This window comes from Oncorhynchus tshawytscha, linkage group LG21 (genome assembly GCF_018296145.1).
Source record: "Oncorhynchus tshawytscha isolate Ot180627B linkage group LG21, Otsh_v2.0, whole genome shotgun sequence".
In the NCBI taxonomy this organism is placed as follows: Eukaryota; Metazoa; Chordata; class Actinopteri; order Salmoniformes; family Salmonidae; genus Oncorhynchus; species Oncorhynchus tshawytscha.
Genome location: NC_056449.1, coordinates 9,040,207 through 9,060,432, shown reverse-complemented (window position 1 = coordinate 9,060,432; position 20,226 = coordinate 9,040,207). Strand labels below are relative to the sequence as shown.

Sequence of the window (20,226 nt, the reverse complement as noted above, 5' to 3'; positions counted from 1 at the left end):
CTCATGTCATCCACTACCAATGTGTAGTTCTCACATTTGGTGCCAGAAGCATAATATAATTGATTATGATGGCCTTGGTAGTGGCCCTGTAAGCTTCCAAGACCTAACAGCTCTAAGTCCTAAAGGTTCTACGACCAAAAAGGTTATAGGTCCTAAAGGTTCTAAGACCAAAAGGTTATAGGTCCTAAAGGTTCTAAGACCAAAAGATTATAGGACTGAAATGAGGCCGAAAGGTTCCAGTTCTAAAGATTATAAGACCAAACGGTTCTAAAACCTAAAGGTTATGTTTTCTCACCGGTTCTCATTCTCCAGACGGGCTAGCGTTCTCTGCAGCTCGTCCTTGTCCTGACAGTCCAGGTGGATCAGCAGCATCTGCTGTCCGCTGGGGGAGTCCTGGTCCAGGGTGCCGGGGCTGGAGTGACGCAGGAGGTACTGATCTTCATCCCTGAGTCCCCCACATAACACAGCAAAGGAGACACTCAGCACACTGAGCCGCAGCACAGCCACAGACAAGACGGCACAGGACAGGAAAAGCACAGAGCAGCACCGAGCCATTGACACACTGGTACAGAGCAGACAGACAGCACAGCCACACAGCAGCACAGGCAACAAAGCAGTAGCAAAGTGTCACAGACACATGGGTATAGAAGAGCAGTACTGACACACTGACAGCAACAGACACACGGACAGCACGCACCAGACACACGGACAGCACCATACACACTGACAGCACCAGACACAATGACAGCAACAGACACACGGACAGCACCAGACACACTGACAGCACCAGACACAATGACAGCAACAGACACACGGACAGCACCAGACACACTGACAGCACCAGACACAATGACAGCAACAGACACACGGAGAGCAACAGACACACAGAGAGCAACAGACACACACACACAGCAACAGACGCGCGGACAGCAACAGACACACCGGCAGGATAGACGCACATCAGCACAAGCACACCGGCAGTCTTAAGAAATTCAAGACAGTCTTAAGAAATTCAAGACAGTCAAGAAATTTAAGACAGTCTTTAAGAAATTCTATGAAAAAGTAGTGGCATAAGAAAGAGGAGACTCAGCAGCAGAGACAGAGTAGTAGCCCTACTGATAAGAACACAGCACCCAAAACACTTGCGACACACATAGCCACGGTGGCAAAGGGAATAGTCTTCCAACAGCACAGAGACACACAGCCAAGAACTCGCAGGCAGCAGCACACTGAGCAACTATACAAACAGTCACATTAAACTAGCAGCCTCACACACCATGCCATTACCCTCTCTATTTAGCAAATACACATGTGCACATACACACACACACACACACACACACACACACACACACACACAAACTCACACACAGACACACACGCAGACAGGAACACACCCACACGTATTCACAGAAATGAATACATACACTGACTTGAACAAAGACACAGATGAATACACACACACGTAAATACAAACACTCTCTCACTATTTCTCTAGACACGAAAACACACACAGTAAACCCTTTGATCAAGGCCACTACCTTGGTTGGAAAATGCATTTTTTTTACAGCAGTAAGTGAGTGCGCATCATGAAAACACACACACTTGTCTCACCCCCAAAACCCTATATATGCCGACATACCCTACACACATGCCGACACACTCCCTCACACACACACACACACACACACACACACACACACACACACACACACACACACACACACACACACACACACACACACACACACACACACACACTCATATATATATATGTAATCTCTCTCTCTTTCTCTCTCTCTCCCTCTCTCTCAGCCAAAGCCTTTGATCAGGGCCAACACCTCAGCGACCAAGCCCTTTCATGAATTGAGTTGGTTTATAGCATTCCTTAGTGAGGGGTTCACCTGATTGATTCAACCAAAGCTACTACTCACCCCCCCCTTCTTCCCCCACCCTCCAGTTTTTGTTTCAGCCACCCTCTCCTCTTCCTCTGGTCTCCTGTGCAGCAGCCCTTTCTATTTGTTCCCACTGCCACAGTCTTTAATCACAAAGACTTTTATATGATGAAGGGGGAGTATGCATTGCCATGGGTCATTTTCATTAACTTACTGATTTCTTTATGTGATTGCCCAGCCTCCCCTGAATGTGTGTGCACACACACACACAGGAGCATACACACAGGTACACACATGCCGACACACACACACACATACACACACACACACCACACACACACACACACACACACACACGCACGCACACACACACTACATATTTCAGAGCAGGGCCTCGGCTGTAATGAAAGGGTTCAGTGTGTGGAGGAGGTGGCAGTGTACTCACAGACTCTCATCAGGCGACAGACTATCCGTGAAGAAGGAACAATTCTGGTTCTCCATCTCCGCCAACCTGGACCACAGGAAAACACACACACATACACACAGAGAGAGAGAGAGAGATCTTTTGAAAGAGGAGAGGTTTTCCCTTCCAAGAAGAGCTATTCAGTACAGCGCTGTAGTGCGGTATTTCAGCACCACGAACAGCTACCACACAGCTCTTCTCCTTCTACCCTGTTACAATGGGTTTGAGACGATTGGCAGTTCAGCACCATGAGTAGGGGCTGTAACTTTTCAGCACCATGGACAGCTCCCACGCTGCTCTTCTCCTTCTACCCTGTTACAATGTGGATGAGATGATTGGCAGTTCAGCAGCATGGATAGGGACTAACTTTTTCAGCACTATGGACAGCTCCCACACTGCTACAAACTGTCATCTCCTCCTCCCGTTTTACTAGGCAGCTGAATAGGGAGAAGTTTGCTTTTAGCGCACTTCACTCTCTCAGCAGTGGGAATGGCCTTCTGAGGGAGCTGCCAGGAGCGCTGTGTTGGAACCATCAGACACGTACAGACTCCGCCAGAGATACTAATGAAATGTGCTAAGTGCCTCATGCTACTCCAGCTCCCCAAACACACACACTCACACACACACGCTAACCACCACCACCACCAAAACTAATTTACTAATGGACGGCTGGAGGGACAGGAAAGAAGGAGGAGAATGGATTGACGCTTGTCAGAGGGATCCATATTGCATCCTTATGCCCCTTCCACCAAGAAAGAGAGGGTACAGGACATCCACTCTCACTGTGGCCAGACCTGGCCTCTATGGCTGACAGCCCTTTATTCAATCAGTCAGGTCATTCATTCATAGGACCAGAAGGCAGGGTAGAGAGGAGAGTGACCCGCACCCCAGCTAGGGACTACAGCAGGAGGGGATGGAGAAGGTCACTAACCCCCAAGGGGACTGGAGGGTGAAAGGGGTGCAAGGTTCGGTCGCATGGTTGTAAATGTGTGAGTGTGTGTGTGTGTGTGTGTGTGTGTGTGTGTGTGTGTGTGTGTGTGTGTGTGTGTGTGTGTGTGTGTGTGTGTGTGTGTGTGTGTGTGTGTGTGTGTGTGTGTGTGTGTGTGTGTGTGTGTGTGTGAATCTGTATGTGAGTTGTGTGTGAAACTGTGAGAATGAGACTGTGTGTATGAACGTGCGCATGTGTGTATTTCGTGTGAGAGCCGTAGACTTGGCAGTCATGAAGATGAGGGAATTTGTGAGTGAGTCAATTCCTATAAGAGTCCTATGTGGAGTGTTCTCTCTCGCTCCCTCCCTCGCATCCCCAGGCCATCTCTCTCCCTCCACTTGCCTCTCCCTCTACCCCTCCCTCTCTCCATTCCTCTCTCAGAACTGGAGTCTGTACTTATGATGAAAGGAGAGCTATCCACTGGCACCTCGGTGCATGTGTGTGGGGTACGCCAGAAAATCTGTCCCTTAAGAGGCAACCAAAACATCAAATAACCACAATCTTCCTCTGGGACACAATATTATTAACCTGGATTAACATGAACACCCCTCATTTGACTGAATGGACAGACAAACACTCTTCTATGAGGACAAGTTTAGAGGGACGGCCAGGTCTTGGTAGATTTGCAGTGGTCTGATACTCCTTCCATTTCAATATTATCGCTTGCACAGTGCTCCTTGGGACGTTTAAAGCTTGAGAAATCTTTTTGTATCCAAATCCGGCTTTAAACTTCTTCACAACAGTATCTCGGACCTGCCTGGTGTGTTCCTTGTTCTTCATGATGCTCTCTGCGCTTTTAACGGACCTCTGAGACTATCACAGTGCAGGTGCATTTATACGGAGACTTGATTACACACAGGTGGATTGTATTTATCATCATTAGTCATTTAGGTCAACATTGGATCATTCAGAGATCCTCACTGAACTTCTGGAGAGAGTTTGCTGCACTGAAAGTAAAGGGGCTGAATAATTTTGCACGCCCAATTTTTCAGTTTTTGATTTGTTAAAAAAGTTTGAAATATCCAATAAATGTCGTTCCACTTCATGATTGTGTCCCACTTGTTGTTGATTCTTCACAAAAAAATACAGTTTTATATCTTTATGTTTGAAGCCTGAAATGTGGCAAAAAGTCACAAAGTTCAAGGGGGGCGAATACTTTCGCAAGGCACTGTATATATATAGTCCCTCATTTGATGTGTTTTTGAAGAGTGAGGGAGAGATAGAGCTCGAGAGAGTATGAGAGAGAGAGAGAGCGTGAGAGAGTGTGAGAGAGAGAGAGAGAGAGCGAGACAACATTAATGATTAGAATTGTCAGAAGACTAATATAGTGCATTCGGAAAGTATTCAGACCCCTTTTTCCACATTGTGTTACATTACAGCCTTATTCTAAAATGTATTAAATAGTGTTTATCCCTCACCAATCTACACACAATACCCCATACTGGAGCAACAGGTAGCCTAGTGGTTAGAGCATTAGGCCAGTAACCGAACGGTTGCTAGATTGAATCCCCACCTGACAAGGTAAAAATTTGTCATTCTGCACCTGAACAAGGCAGTTAATCCTGTTGGAAGGTGAACCTTCCCCCCAGTCTGAGGTTTTGAGCGCTCTGGAGCAGGTTTTCATCAAGGATCTCTCTGTACTTTGCTCCGTTCATCTTTCTCTCGATCCTGACTAGTCTCCCAGTCAGGATCAAGAGTCCCTCCAGTCCCTCCATGTTTCACCATAGGGATGGTGCCAGGCATCCTCCAGACGTGACGCTTGGCATTCAGGCCAAAGTGTTCAATCTTGGCTTCATCAGACCTCTTGGTCTGAGAGTGGTCTGAGAGTCCTTTAGGAACCATTTGCTAGAATGATGGAGGCCACTGTGTTCTTGGGGACCTTCAATGCTGCACATGTTTTTTGGTACCCTTCCCCAGATCTGTGCCTCAACACAATCCTGTCTCGGAGCTCGACGGACAATTCCTTTGACATCATGTCTTGGTTTTTTCTCTGACATGCACTGTCAACTGTGGGACCTTATATAGACAGGTGTGTGCCTTTCCAAATCATATCCAATCACAAATGGACTCCAATCAATTTGTAGAAACATCTCAAGGATGATCAATGGAAACAGGATGCACCGGAGCTCAATTTCGAGTCTTATAGCAAAGGGTCTGAATACTTATGTAAATACGGTATTTCAGTTTTTTCTATAAACCTGTTTTTCTTTGTTATTATGGGGTATTATGTGTAGATTGATGAGGATTTTACATTTTTTTTAAAATCCATTGTAGAATGAGGCTGTAACGTAACAGAAACGTGGAAAAAGCAAAAGGGTCTGAACATTTTCCGAATGCAGTGTAAATGTGAGAGGACTTGGGAACAGAAGCATATCATTTCAGTCAATAGAAATAATGGATCTGAATGACTGGGAGAGAAGAAAGAGAGTGAATACAATGACTAAACAAAATGTGTGAGAGAGACTGAAAGTGAAGTTCAGAGAGAGAGAGGATCAATAATGAGAAGCACTATCACACATACAGTGCAAGAAAGTGATCTGTGCCCTGTAGTATTCTCTCTCTCTCTCTCCACCCCCCCACACACACATACACATAAAACATACTGTACTGTACACCCAGAGTGCAGTGATCTATCCCCTGCTCTGCTCTGCTCTGCTATTGGCATGACTGCCCTGGGTGAGAGACTGCTCTGCCATGCCCTGGCTGTGCCCTCTCTGTAACCCTGACAGACAGACACTGATCTGCTCTGGCGTCCACCAGGTACCCAATGGACCCAGTGCCCTGTCACAATGCTTTACCATGCCACCAGGCATCCACATTCAGGTGACCCCTGCTCACCCCAGACCAAACTTACTGCACCCTTCTCAGTGTGTGTGTGTGTGTGTGTGTGTGTGTGTGTGTGTGTGTGTGTGTGTGTGTGTGTGTGTGTGTGTGTGTGTGTGTGTGTGTGTGTGTGTGTGTGTGTGTGTGAACGAGAAAGAGAAAGAGAGAAAGAGAGAGAGGATACCAGTTGGGCACAACAGTCTACACTCAAGTCAAAGCTCAGACCAAGATGCAGCCAGATCAATATCTTAATCAGACTGAGGAGAGAGAACTGGGGAGTGTGAGGAGAATGGAAGGAGGGAAGGAGACAGATGGTTCAGGACTGGAGTAGGCAGAGGAGTTAAGTAAGGGTAGGATGGGAGTATTTATTTCGTGCGTGCGTGCGTGTGCGTGTGTGTGAGCGTATAACACCCGACCTGCTAGCGAAGTGCTCGATTCTGCTGTGTGTGTCTGCATGGGGTAGCTTGGGAGAGGAGCACGGCCTGGTAAAACACAGAAAAACATCATTAATACCTCTAGTACTGGTACTTCGTGGTGTCTACTTCTTAAAAACGTATTGAATCCCACTCATGTACAACCAACCGCATCAAAACAGAAGAGCTCCCTTCCCCTCAACATCATAGAATACTGCCAACAAAGCTTACATCGTAATATTATTGGAAAATGTATTGCTGTCATATATATAAGCAGTCTCCCTCTCTCTGTCAAATCATGTTTCCTGTCTTCTCTGTGCCAGTCTGTCTAGCCATATGTATGTGTCTGTAGAGGTATGACTCACGTCTCAGAGTTCTCAGCCTCCAGCACCGACTGGACAGGCAGGTAGCCCCGCTGAGGGTGCTTGCTAAAGTACTGCTTCGACCGGAACTTGTTCTTCAGCGTTTTGGCAAAGTCCCGCATCTTTTCTCCTGAGGTGGTCTGCCACATGATTTAGATGAGGGGGGCAGAATGGAGGAGAGGAGAGGGGAATGGCGGTGGGAGGACAAGAAGACAAAGTGCACCACTTTAGAATTCGTTACACTACACATGCACGCTAGCACACACACGCGCACACACGCACACATACCCACACACACACACGCACACACAAGCACGCACGCAAGAGAGAGAGAGAGCGAGCCTTGTCTTGAACTAAACTTTCTTATAGTGCCCTGCTGCTAGTCCAGTTGTCATGCCCCCCTCTATCTCCCTCTGACCTCACTGGACTACAGTTCTACAGTCTTGTAACCCCCCTCCCCACTCCATCATAGAACCCAGCACCATAGGAGTCAGAGCACTGAAAGAAAATACTCCAGCCTAGCTCCACTTAAACCTTCCCCTGGTTGAAATACTGCCCTGGGAGAAATCATTTGGCACATAGCTCCCTACCATTTCCCACATCCCAACATTTTTACATTCCGCACTTTCATGATAGGTTTAAGACCTCATATTGTATCTTTGGAGACCCCATCTAATGTATAAAACAATCTTAAAATGATCTACTTTGGTTTAGATACAAGCATCATGAAACCTATAACCCAATATATTCATTAGAGAATTTAAAAAAAAAAAAAAATCCTAACTTCCATGTGGTTTCAACCTTCAGACTCCATAAAATGGTGACTTCTCCCTAAATATTTGGTCATATAATTAACTTAACATATAATAACCTCCTAGAAAAAGGGGTGGCTCAATTTACCCCACACTCCCCTACAATCATATCAGATGCCAATGTGGATATAGGCCTATACCTGTAAATCCATTCCTTTGTTGCACACGGTTTATCACATGTTCAATTGGTTGGATAATGAGTGTAAATAGGCATATCATATAGGATTAGTCTATACTTTTTTAATAAATTAATTAACAAGCAAAATATGCAATTCATGTAGGAATCCATAGGTCTACACATTTGATTGACAAAGTGTAAGCTTCATTAGGGTTTTTGAAATCATTCATTTCCAGACAATTCATTTTGGGGGTCAGAATATTCAAAAACAGAAAAGTATTAGATTAAACTAAATCATTTAAATATGATATACTTGAATTAGTCATATTTTTGTTTTGAATGTGACTTGACAAACTGAATAAACTCTTGAATATGAAACCGACTCATACACAGAAAAGGTTTCCTTCAGGTTTCTGCTTAGTTATTGCTGCTGTTAGGAAGTAAGATACTTAAAGAAGGGATTGAGTCCATTTGGATGTAATTCCTTATAACTCCTTATAACACACATACACACACACACACACACACACACACACACACACACACACACACACACACACACACACACACGATCTATTATGCAAAACCATTCCAGTCAGTTCAATTATGAGTTTGTCTGAGACCTTGGTTCTTGGCATTCCAGCACACTCTCTCTGTCCAACACAATTACAGCAGAGCTATGGAGCAAGCACCCTGCAAAGCACCCTGGGATAGGCCACCCTGGACACCAAGATGGCTGGAGCGTTGGCTGTCCCGCTGGCCTTCCCACACTCCCTGTGGGATTTGATCCACAGCTCAGCAAAGCGGCTTGGATTAGCCCCACACACCTTTGTGGAGGGAAAGAATATCCAGACCTCCCTGCATTCACTGAAAGGGTCTTAAATCACTCTAGTGCGCCAGCGGCCGCCCGTCAGCTAATCACCCTCTCCAAGTCATTTTTTTGCAATTAAGCAGCTTTTCCCTCCCCGGTCGGCCATGTCAGAGGTGTTTGCACTGAGCCGGAGTCAGAGAGAATGGTGGTTCTGTGCCATCTGTCAAAATGTGCTAGATCAGTCAGTTGGTATGTGATCCCCGAGCGGAGCGGCTTCCAGCCCTCATAGTTTGTTTGATAACCGGGGAGGGTTCAGTTCTGTGGTACTTTTCCATTAGGATAGCAAGGCCCTACAGGAAACATGCAAGTGTTATCAATGTTTTGCTGTTGTATTTGGCTGTATTGCTTTCCAATGTTTTCCAATATTAGGTGTAACCTTCTAGATCACACTTCCTATGATCTGTATTGCTTCTCCTCAGGACACTTATAACACGGCTAATCCTGATTTAGTTCTGAAATGAGTTATTGGAAAACCATATACAGGACATGTAGCTAAGTAGCCAAACCCTGATCTATTGATTGGGTGTGAATGTTCTGGCAGTGAGAACATCGGTGGTGTGCTGTTGGCCACCGTCAGCCCCGGCTAACCTCTTCCTAAATATTTGGGCACATTACATTTGGTGTATAGTTTCCTAGAAACAAGGGGTGGCTCAAGTAGCCACTTGTCTCAACTTACCCCACTTTCCCCTATAGCCTCAAACCATGGTTAAAACTATAATTGTTATCTTGTATGGTCAGTCCTTGCATCAATAGCTCTGTCTATGGATTTGAGAGTGGTTACGTTTCCCCAACCCCATCCCTCAGCTTTTACCCAAACAGCGGAGAGGGTGACGCTTTGTTATTGTTTGAACTGCAGATTGTCCCTTTAAGATGGTAGTGTAGAGCGTAGTATAGGCTGCGTCGGAAATGGCACCCTATTCCCTGTACAGTGCACTACTATGCAGTCCTAGGTGCACACTATTCCCTGCATAGTGCACTACTTTTTTTATATTAATAGGGTGCCATTCGTAAGGCAGCCTGGGTGTAGTACTCCTTCTTACTGGGGTGTAGTACTCCATGATGGGGTAGTGGAGCTTCTTTCCCTTGGTGGTGCGTCCTGTGAGGAAGCACGTCTGGCAGATGTCCACGTTGAATTGTTTAAGACTGCGGTACCTGTCAGGACAGATCAGCAGAACGGAAGACCACGTCACAGTCAGTAACATTAGAGAGGTCTTAGCAATAGCTCTATCCTCAACCTAGATGGGTTTTTTTTTTGCGTGTGCATATAGTATGTGTGTCACACATCCACCTTTATTAATCTCCGATAGAGGTACAAATGACCCACCTGAATCCCTTGATGGGGCACTGTTTACAGATGTAACACTTGGCCTGGTGCTTGGCGGACTCGGCCACAGCCACACGCTGCAGAACAGCCAGCCACACTACAGATTGAGGCTCCAGACTCATCCACTCTAGGAAGTGCGATACCTCGATGGCTAGCTTACCTGGGGCCTTCGGGAGGAAGAACATAGGAAACATCATACCAGAGTAACTTATGTTTGTTTGTTCTCCTGTTTGTTTTTCTGTAAAAATGCTATTATCTAGTACAGGTATGCAGTACAATTTACTTACCACTACATCAAATTGCCTGTATTTACATACTGTAGGCTACTTATTACAAGGTAATGGCATATTCACTGAAAATGACCCTTGAAGAAGTCGTATATAAACTGCTGCAGAAAGCACAAATGGAGAAAGAGGAAGTTGATAGCGGCCAGTGAGCGCGGTGACTTTGTCAGAGGACCTGTTGCGGTTCTAACGTTCCAAAGCCATTCCGGCATTCCAGAGACGTGCAGAAAAATGGGATAAAAAAGTCAGGCTAATAAAGGAGAATTCGTAATGTGTAAAATTCTCATTAAGTGTGCATCAGAGATGCATTAAAACGTTGATTTCCCTGGAGTATCGTCCTGGCTCAGCCGAAGCAGCGTAATTAATGTGTGAGTGTGTGTGTGTGTGTATCATGGCCGAGGAGGCCTGCTGGATCGAGAGTTCTCCAGGGGAACGAGGCTCCTCTCCTCACTGCTCTTTTCTCTGCCCTGCTCACCTCTCCTCTCCTCGACTCTCGTCTTTGCTTTATGGTTCAGTAGCCAGCTCTGATTGTGGGAGGACAAATGTTTCAGCATACTGAACCCCACTGAGTACACTGAACACCGCAAAGTATATATTGATTCAAATAATAATCAAATCAAAGCATATATAGATTATTCTGGCCACATCAAAACTTAGCAAACACACTGACTACACAAAGCTACAACACACAGAGAAAACACGCTCTCCATCACAGGGAACAACAGGCTGGTCTCTCTATACACACAGACCACGGAGGGCCACAGCATTTCATGCCTACTGTAGGGTAACTCTCTCCTCTCTGATCCTCCGTCCTCCATGTAGAGCCAAACCCATCTGCCCCTCTGTCATCAATGACTCCACTACGCCTCTCCGCCCACAACAGGTGCCAGCTCGTGTCATCCGCTCACTTTGACTTCATTACCATGCCAACGTGATAAATTGTCACTACACTGATAATTCAGGCTGCTCATAAAAGAGTTGACATAGAGCAAATGGTGAAATGAAGGGGTTTAAATCACCACAAGTTGATATCAGAAGTATGGATGGGATTAGAGCGAGATTTAATTGAGGATTCGCTGTAAAAAAGGGAAGAATTAAGGGTTTTAGAATGGTTTTAAAAAGGCCACCTCCCCAAAACCTGGTCCCCGCTCGTCCCAAATCTATAATTAGTTTCTCTCCTGAGCTAAATGCCACAAGGCGGGATTCCAAAAATGTGAAACCCCATATATGAGAGTGGAAATGACAATGCCCTCAGCAACAGCAGTGGAATGGGAGGAAAGAGTTGTTCACAGTTCTTCATTGCCTCCATCTTGCAATGGCAAAACGTTAAAATGATGTTAAGGTATACTCCATATGGTTCCACCTACACAAGTCTTTATTAATAATTATGTTAAGGTATATTCCATATGGTTCCACCTACACAAGTCTTTATTAATAATTATGTTAAGGTATATTCCATATGGTTCCACCTACACAAGTCTTTATTAATAATTATGTTAAGGTATATTCCATATGGTTCCACCTACACAAGTCTTTATTAATAATTATGTTAAGGTATATTCCATATGGTTCCACCTACACAAGTCTTTATTAATAATTATGGTAAGGTATATTCCATATGGTTCCACCTACACAAGTCTTTATTAATAATTATGTTAAGGTATATTCCATATGGTTCCACCTACACAAGTCTTTATTAATAATTATGTTAAGGTATACTCCATATGGTTCCACCTACACAAGTCTTTATTAATAATTATGTTAAGGTATACTCCATATGGTTCCACCTACACAAGTCTTTATTAATAATTATGTTAAGGTATACTCCATATGGTTCCACCTACACAAGTCTTTATTAATAATTATGTTAAGGTATACTCCATATGGTTCCACCTACACAAGTCTTTATTAATAATTATGTTAAGGTATACTCCATATGGTTCCACCTACACAAGTCTTTATGAATAATTATGTTAAGGTATACTCCATATGGTGCCACCTACACAAGTCTTTATTAATAATTATGTTAAGGTATACTCCATATGGTGCCACCTACACAAGTCTTTATTAATAATTATGTTAAGGTGTTAAGGTATACTCCATATGGTGCCACCTACACAAGTCTTTTGAACCAGATCAATTTCATTAAAGTCCTTAGAGGGTGACTGCACTTCCTGATTTGGCCTCGTTTGAAGATTGCTCATTAAGAAATGCTAGCGGCTAGGACTGAAGTCAAACGAGAGTTGTCTTGGGGGTGTGGTTTGATGTGGATGTGCTATGTTCGCATATCGTACCCTGACAGGTATCGTTGTTTGTCCCACCTGAGTCAACTAAGCTATATGGAAATGTTTTAAGATGGTCATAGTATGGATCTTTTAGCCATTTTTTTCAATATCTAAAAAAATAATAATATTACATTTTAAAAAACAACGTTTATCCTTACTGCTATTAGCCCTTACAAACGCATTGAATAACAGATTGACTACATGGAACAACAGATAGTCCCCCAAATTGTTTCAAAAGGAGGTTTGTTCTGAAGTGTCTGTCCTTTATCTGAGAGATATAATGAATACATGTATTTAACCCTTTTTTTTGTCACTAAACAGTCTCAATACAGCATATACTTCCATTCAAATCCTTTTAATAGTTTAGATTCTTCAAAGTAGCCACCCTTTGCCTTGATGACAGCTTTGCACACTCTCTCAACCAGCTTCATGAGGTAGGCAATTTCAATTAACAAGTACCTTGTTAAAAGTACATTTTATGTGTTTGATCCAATCAGTTGTGTTATGCCATGATAGTGGTGGTATACAGAAGATAGCCCTATTTGGTAAAATACCAAGTCCATATTATGGCAAGAAAAGCTCAAATAAGCAAAGAGAAACGACAAGCCATCATTACTTTAAGACATGAAGGTCAGTCAGTGCGGAATATTTCAAGAACCTTTAAAGTTTCTTCAAGTGCAGTCGCAAAAACCATCAAGCGCTATGATGAAACTGGCTCTCGTGAGGACCGCCATAGGAAAGGAAGACCAGAAGATAAGTTCATTAAAGTTAACTGCACTTAAGATTGCAGCCCAAATAAATGCTTCACAGAGTTCAAGTAACAGACATCTCAACATCAACTGTTCAGAGGAGACTACGTGAATCAGACCGCCATGGTCGAATTGCGTCAAAGAAACCACTATTAAAAGGACACTGCAGCCAACGTGAGTAAAACATTTAAATGTGTTAACCCTCGCAAGGCTGCCAGCCCAGATGACATCCCGAGCCACGTCCAGAGAGTGTGTGTTTATGGACATATTCAATCAATCCCTGTCAAGGGTCTGCTGTTCCAACATGCTTCAAGAGGGCCACCATTGTTCCTGTTCCCAAGAAAGCTAAGGTAACTGAGCTAAATGACTATCCCCCCTATAGCACTCATTTCCAACATCATGAAGTGCTTTGAGAGACTGGTCAAGGATCATATCACCTCCACCCTACCTGACACCCTAGACCCACTCCAATTTGCTTACCGTCCCAATAGGTCCACAGACGACACAATCGCAACCACACTGCACACGGCCCTAACCCATCTGGACAAGAGGAATACCTATGTGAGAATGCTGTTCATCGACTACAGCTCAGCATTTAACACCCTGGGTCTTGACCCCACCCTGTGCAATTGGGTCCTGGACTTTCTGACGGGCCGCCCCCAAGTGGTGAGGGTAGGAAACAATATCTCCACCCCGCTGATCCTCAACACTGGGGCCCAACAATGGTGTGTTCTCAGCCCTCTCCTGTACTCCCTGTTCACCCATGACTGCGTGGGCATGCACGCCTCCTACTCAAGCCTCAAGTTTGCAGACGACACTACAGTGGTAGGCTTGATTACCAACAATGACGAGACGGCCTACAGGGAGGAGGTGAGGGCCCTCAGAGTATGGTGTCAGAACAAAACCTCACACTCAACGTCAACAAAACAAAGGAGATGATCGTGGACTTCAGGAAACAGCAGAGGGAGCACCCTCCTGTCCACATCGACGGGACAGTGGTGGAGAAGGTGGAAAGTTTTAAGTTCCTCGGCATACACATCACGGACAAACTGAAATGGTCCACCCACACAGACCGCGTGGTGAAGAAGGCGTAATAGCGCTTCTTCAACCTCAGGAGGCTGAAGAAATTTGGAAATTTGTCACCAAAAACACTCACAAACTTTTACACCTGGTACGGCAACTGCTCTGCCCACAACCGTAAGGCTCTCCAGAGGGTAGTGAGGTCTACACCACACATCACTGGGGGCAAACTACCTGCCCTCCAGGACACCTACACCACCCGTTGTCACAGGAAGGCCAAAAAGGTCATCAAGGACAACAACCACCCAAGCTACTGCCTGTTCACCCCGCTATCATCCAGAAGGCAAGGTCAGTACAGGTGCATCCAAGCTGGGACCGAGAGACTGAAAAACAGCTTCTATCTCAAGGCCATCAGACTGTTAAACAGCCATCACTAACATTGAGTTGTTGCTGCCAAAATACTGACTCAAATCTCTAGCCACTTTAATAATAAAACATTGGATGTAATAAATGTATCACTAGTCCCTGTCGTGGAAATTTCCTCTATTTACCAAATCATGAGAGCAAACCACGCACAAGTCAGAGTTAGTTATCACAAAGTCCATCTTTAATTGTATGAGCTCTATCACAACCCTGTGACTCTCAGATCAATTCAGTGTCTATCAATGAATTCTCTGAGAGTCCCTCACACATTGTTACTGAGATCCTTTATAGCAAAGACACACATATCCAGACAGCATAGGCATAATTTATCGTTCAGCTTTGTCTCCTAAACTATGTTCTTTTCTCAAACTAAGAACCATAAACCAATCCTCCATATCAACAGGCATATATCAAATCCATCCTATCTTGACAAGATCACAGAGACACACTGACTGGCACACAGACATTGTGGAGCCAAGAGATACACGCTTGACCTCTCCCCTCTCTCCGGCCCAAGTAACTTAGTCTTGACATAGAACAGATACTGCAACCCCGCCACAGTATTATACAAAAATAACATTCTGATGAGAAGTAACTTACAAACATATGATGAATATAAAACATCTTACCTATGTTACCAACCAATTCTGATTATTCCCCAACATCCCTTTAAACAATGCCACTTTATATAATGTTTACATACCTTACATTACTCATCTCATATGTATATACTGTACTCTATATCATCTACTGCATCTTTCCTATGCCGTTTAGCCATAGCTCATTCATATATTTATATGTATATATTGTTATTCATTCCTGTGTATAATGTAGTTGTTGTTAAATTGTTCGATTACTTGTTAGATATTACTGCATGGTCGGAACTAGAAGCACAAGCATTTCGCTATACTCGCACTAACATCTGCTAATCATGTGTATGTGACCAATAAAATTGGATTTGATTTGAATTAGAAGAAGAGACTTGCTTGGGCGCAAGAAACACAAGCAATGGACATTAAACCAGTGGAAATCTGTCCTTTGGTCTGATGAGTCCAAATTGGAGATTTTTGTTTCCAACCTCCGTGTCTTTGTGAGATGCAGAGTAGGTGAATGGATGTCCTCCACATTTGTGGTTCCCACTGTGAAGTATAGAGGGGCGTGCTTTGCTGGTGACACTGTCTGTGATTTATTTAGAATTCAAGGCACACTTAACCAGTATGGCTACCACAGCATTCTGCTGCGATACTCCATCCCATCTGGTTTGGGCTTAGTAGAACTATCATTTGCTTTCATCAGGACAATGACCCAACACACCTCCAGGCTGTGAAAGGGCTATTTTACCAAGAAGCAGAGTGATGGAGTGCTGCATCAGATGACCTGGCCTCCACAATCACCCGATCCTCAACCCAATTGAGATGGTTTGGGATGAGTTGGATGACAGAGTGAAGGAAAAGCAGCCAACAAGTGCTCAGCATATGTGGGAACTCCTTCAAGACTGTTGGAAAAGCATTCCAGGTGAAGCTGGTTGAGAGAATGCCAAGAGTGTGCAAAGCTGTCATCAAGGCAAAGGGTGGCTACTTTGAAGAATCTCATATATACAATATATTTGGATTTATTTAACAATTTTTGGGTTACTACATGATTCCATATGTGTTATTTCATAGTTTTGATATCTTCACTATTATTCTACAATGTAGAAAATAGTAAAAATAAAGAAAAACCCTGGAATGAGTAGGTGTCCAAACTTTTGACTGGTACTGTATGTAAGTAGATTGTTGTCTGTTCTCACCTCGAACTTTGCTCTATACAGGCAGTCGTGCAGTTTATCAACGACGGCCCACTTTAATGCTAGATATTGTATCTCATGAGCAGGGTAATTACACTCAGACAGAGATAAACTTTGGCGCTAATGAATGCAACTGGACGCAGATGTTGATCTTTGTCTTCTTGGTACAGTACACCACCTAACCCTTCACCGCTTGCATCAACATGTAGTACATATTGCCAGAAACAAGTCTCTCACCGATGCTGCTTGCTATAGACCACCCTCTGCCCCCAGCTGTGCCCTGGACACCATATGTGAATTGATTGCCCCCCATCTATCTTCAGAGCTCGTGCTGCTAGGTGACCTTTACTGTGACATGCTTAACACCCCGGCCAGCCTACAGTCTAAGCTTGATGCCCTCAATCTCACACAAATTATCAATGAACCTACCAGGTACAACCCCAAATCCGTAAACACGGGCACCCTCATAGATATCATCCTAAACAACTTGCTCTCCAAATACACCTCTGTTGTTTTCAACCAAGATCTCAGCAATCACTGCCTCATTGCCTGCATCCGTAATCGGTCTGCGGTCAAACGAACACCCCTCATCACTGTCAATCCCACCATACCTTCTCCACTATGCAATCTGGTTTCAGAGCTGGTCATGGGTGCACCTCAGCCACGCTCAAGGTCCTAAACAATATCATAACTGCCATCGATAAGAGACATTACTGTGCAGCCGTATTCATCGACCTGGCCAAGGCTTTCGAATCTGTCAATCACCACATTCTTATCACCACACTCAACAGCCTTGGTTTCTCAAATGATTGCCTCACCTGGTTCACCAACTACTTCTCTGATAGACTTCAGTGTGTCAAATCGGAGGGCCTGTTGTCTGGACCTCTGGTAGTCTCTATGGGGGTGCCACAGGGTTTAATTCCCTGGCCGACTCTCTTCTCTGTATACATCAATGACGTCGCTCTTGACACCATTCTGTATACTTCTGGCCCTTCTTTGGACACTGTGTTAACTAATCTCCAGACTAGCTTCAATGCCATATAACTCCCCTTTCGTTGCCTCCAACTGCTCTTAAATGCAAGTAAAACTAAATGCATGCTCTTCAATCGATCGCTGCCCGCAACTGCCCGCCCGTCCAACATCACTACTCTGGACGATTCTGACTTAGAATATGTGGACAACTACAAATACCTAGGTGTCTGGTTAGGCTGTAAACTCTCCTTCTAGACTCACATTAAGCATCTCCAATCCAAAATTAAATCTAGAATCGGCTTCCTATTTCACAACAAAGCATTCTTCACTCATGCTGCCAAACATACCCTTGTATAACTGACCATCCTACCGATCCTCGACTTCGGCGATGTCATTTGCAAAATAACCTCCAACACTCTACTCAACAAACTGGATGCAGTCTATCACAGTGCCATCCGTTTTTGTCACCAAAGCCCCATATACTACCCACCATTGCGACCTGTACGCTCTTGTTGGCTGGCCCTCGCTTCATACTCGTCGCCAAACCCACTGGCTCCAGGTCATCTACAAGTCTCTGCTAGGTAAAGACCCGCCTTATCTCAGCTCACTAGTCACCATAGCAGCACCCACCCATAGCATGCGGTCCAGCAGGTATATCTCACTTGTCACCCCCAAAGCCAATTCCTCCTTTGGCCGCCTTTCCTTCCAGTTCTCTGCTGCCAATGACTGGAACGAACTGCAAAACTCACTGAAGCTGGAGACTCATATCTCCCCCCCTAGCTTTAAGCATCAGCTGTCAGAGCAGCTCACAGATCACTGCACCTGTACATAGTCCATCTGTAAATAGCCCATCCAACTACCTCATCCCCATACTGTATTTATTTATTTATCTTGCTCCTTTGCACCCCAGTATCTCTACTTGCACATTCATCTTCTGCACATCAATCACTCCAGTGTTTAATTGGTATATTGTAATTACTTCACCACCATGGCCTATTTATTGCATTACCACCCTTATCTTACCTCATTTGCACACACTGTATATATTATTTTCTACTGTTTTATTGACTATATGTTTGTTTATTCCATGTGAAACTCTGTGTTGTTGTATGTGTCGAACTGCTTTGCTTTATCTTGGCCAGGTCGCAGTTGTAAATGAGAATTTGTTCTCAACTAGCCTACCTGGTTAAATAAAGGTTAAATAAATAAAATATTGCTGTTGAGGGTTTGCAAAAGCCAGCACCGGAGCTTTAGTGAGGCTTTCCTTCAGATCTCAAAGGCCATTTCCCATTTCTCACCCCATTTAGATCTGAAGGATTCTTGATGTACACATTGTCTGTTCTTTCCTTGGGCTTTCCTCCTTTCTTAGCTGAGGGAAGGTAACCATGCAGGAGTTGGTTCAAAGGATAACTCAATTTTGAGTAGCCTTTCACAAATCTTCTATAATACCCACAGAATCTGAGAAAAGAACGCAGAGTGTCTGGTCTCAGCCATATGGTTACTGCTTCGATCTTCGATGGACCTGTACCCTCTCCATCCTGGGATACTATGTATCCCACAGAGTTGACTGACGTTCGGCAGAATTGACAACTTCAGTCCTCCTTCTTTCATGCGATCCAACACTTTGAGAAGCCTCTCTTCGTGTTATTCCAGTGTCTTCCCGAACACTATCAGGTCGTCTAAGTACACTAGAACTTCGAGCAGGTTCATGTCCCCCAACGGTCTGTTCCATTAACACGTTGAAAAGTTGCTGGTGCTCCTGACAACCCTGCGGCATCCTCTCAAACTGATAGAATACCAGCCAGCATATGAAAGCGGTCTTCTCTTTGTCAACTTCACTCAACAGAATTGACTAATATCCACTTCTGAGATCCAACATGCTGAGCCATTTGCTTCCATTCAAACTGGTCAGGGCATCTTCAGTTTGTGGTTCGGTGTATTGGTCAGGAACTGTGCGTCTGTTGAGCGTTCTGTAGTCCACACACATCCATATGGTTCCGTTCTTCTTCCTCACCACTACAATCGGCGACGACATAGGGGCTTCTCGACGGAAAGATGATTTCAGCGTCTTTCAGGTTCTTCAGATGTTTCCTTACATCTTCCACATCAGCTGGGGACAGCCGTCGAGACCTCACCCCCAAACAGTGTGTCATTAGGGACTCGAATGGTATGGCGAGTACTCTTGGAACAACCAACGTCCAACTCATGAGTTGAGAAAACATATTTTTCTTTGCATCATCTTGTAAGTTAACCTCCTCTTCCATTCTTCAGATAAAGGTGAGTCACAGAAGTTGAATTAAGAAGATGTCAGCTTCTCAGGTAAGTTGCGCTTCCTCCCCTCAGTGGCAGCAGGAACAGGAGCTACATCTACAGGAAACAGGGAAGCAATGGGCATGCCACGTTGTAAGGTTATCTCCCTTGATGATACATCCCTCACTGCAACTGTTATTCTTCTAGATGACACAATCATAGACATCTGAATTTCAGATCTCACAAGAAGTTCTTCTGGAAACCGGGAAACTTCTGGACACTGGGATTCTTCAGGCCTATCCACCAAAATGGGTACATGGTGATCCAGGAAACTTTGGGAATCCCGGTGACTCTTGCTAGTCCACCAGGTGGCAATAGAACAGGTTTT

The 20,226-nt window shown here is 44.4% G+C and overlaps 1 protein-coding gene across 1 annotated transcript in view; it reads right to left on the bottom strand.

Annotated features, from left to right (window-relative positions):
* Positions 1–20,226, bottom strand: part of drp2 (dystrophin related protein 2) — a 178,459-nt gene that overhangs the window by 12,556 nt on the left and 145,677 nt on the right. Inside the window, exons 15-20 of the mRNA XM_042303053.1 lie at positions 10,070–10,236; positions 9,786–9,897; positions 6,948–7,084; positions 6,586–6,651; positions 2,341–2,406; positions 296–445 (exon numbers count right to left, since the gene is read on the bottom strand). Of these exons, the coding sequence (XP_042158987.1) occupies positions 296–445; positions 2,341–2,406; positions 6,586–6,651; positions 6,948–7,084; positions 9,786–9,897; positions 10,070–10,236 (698 nt within the window). The remainder of the gene's footprint in view (positions 1–295; positions 446–2,340; positions 2,407–6,585; positions 6,652–6,947; positions 7,085–9,785; positions 9,898–10,069; positions 10,237–20,226) is intronic.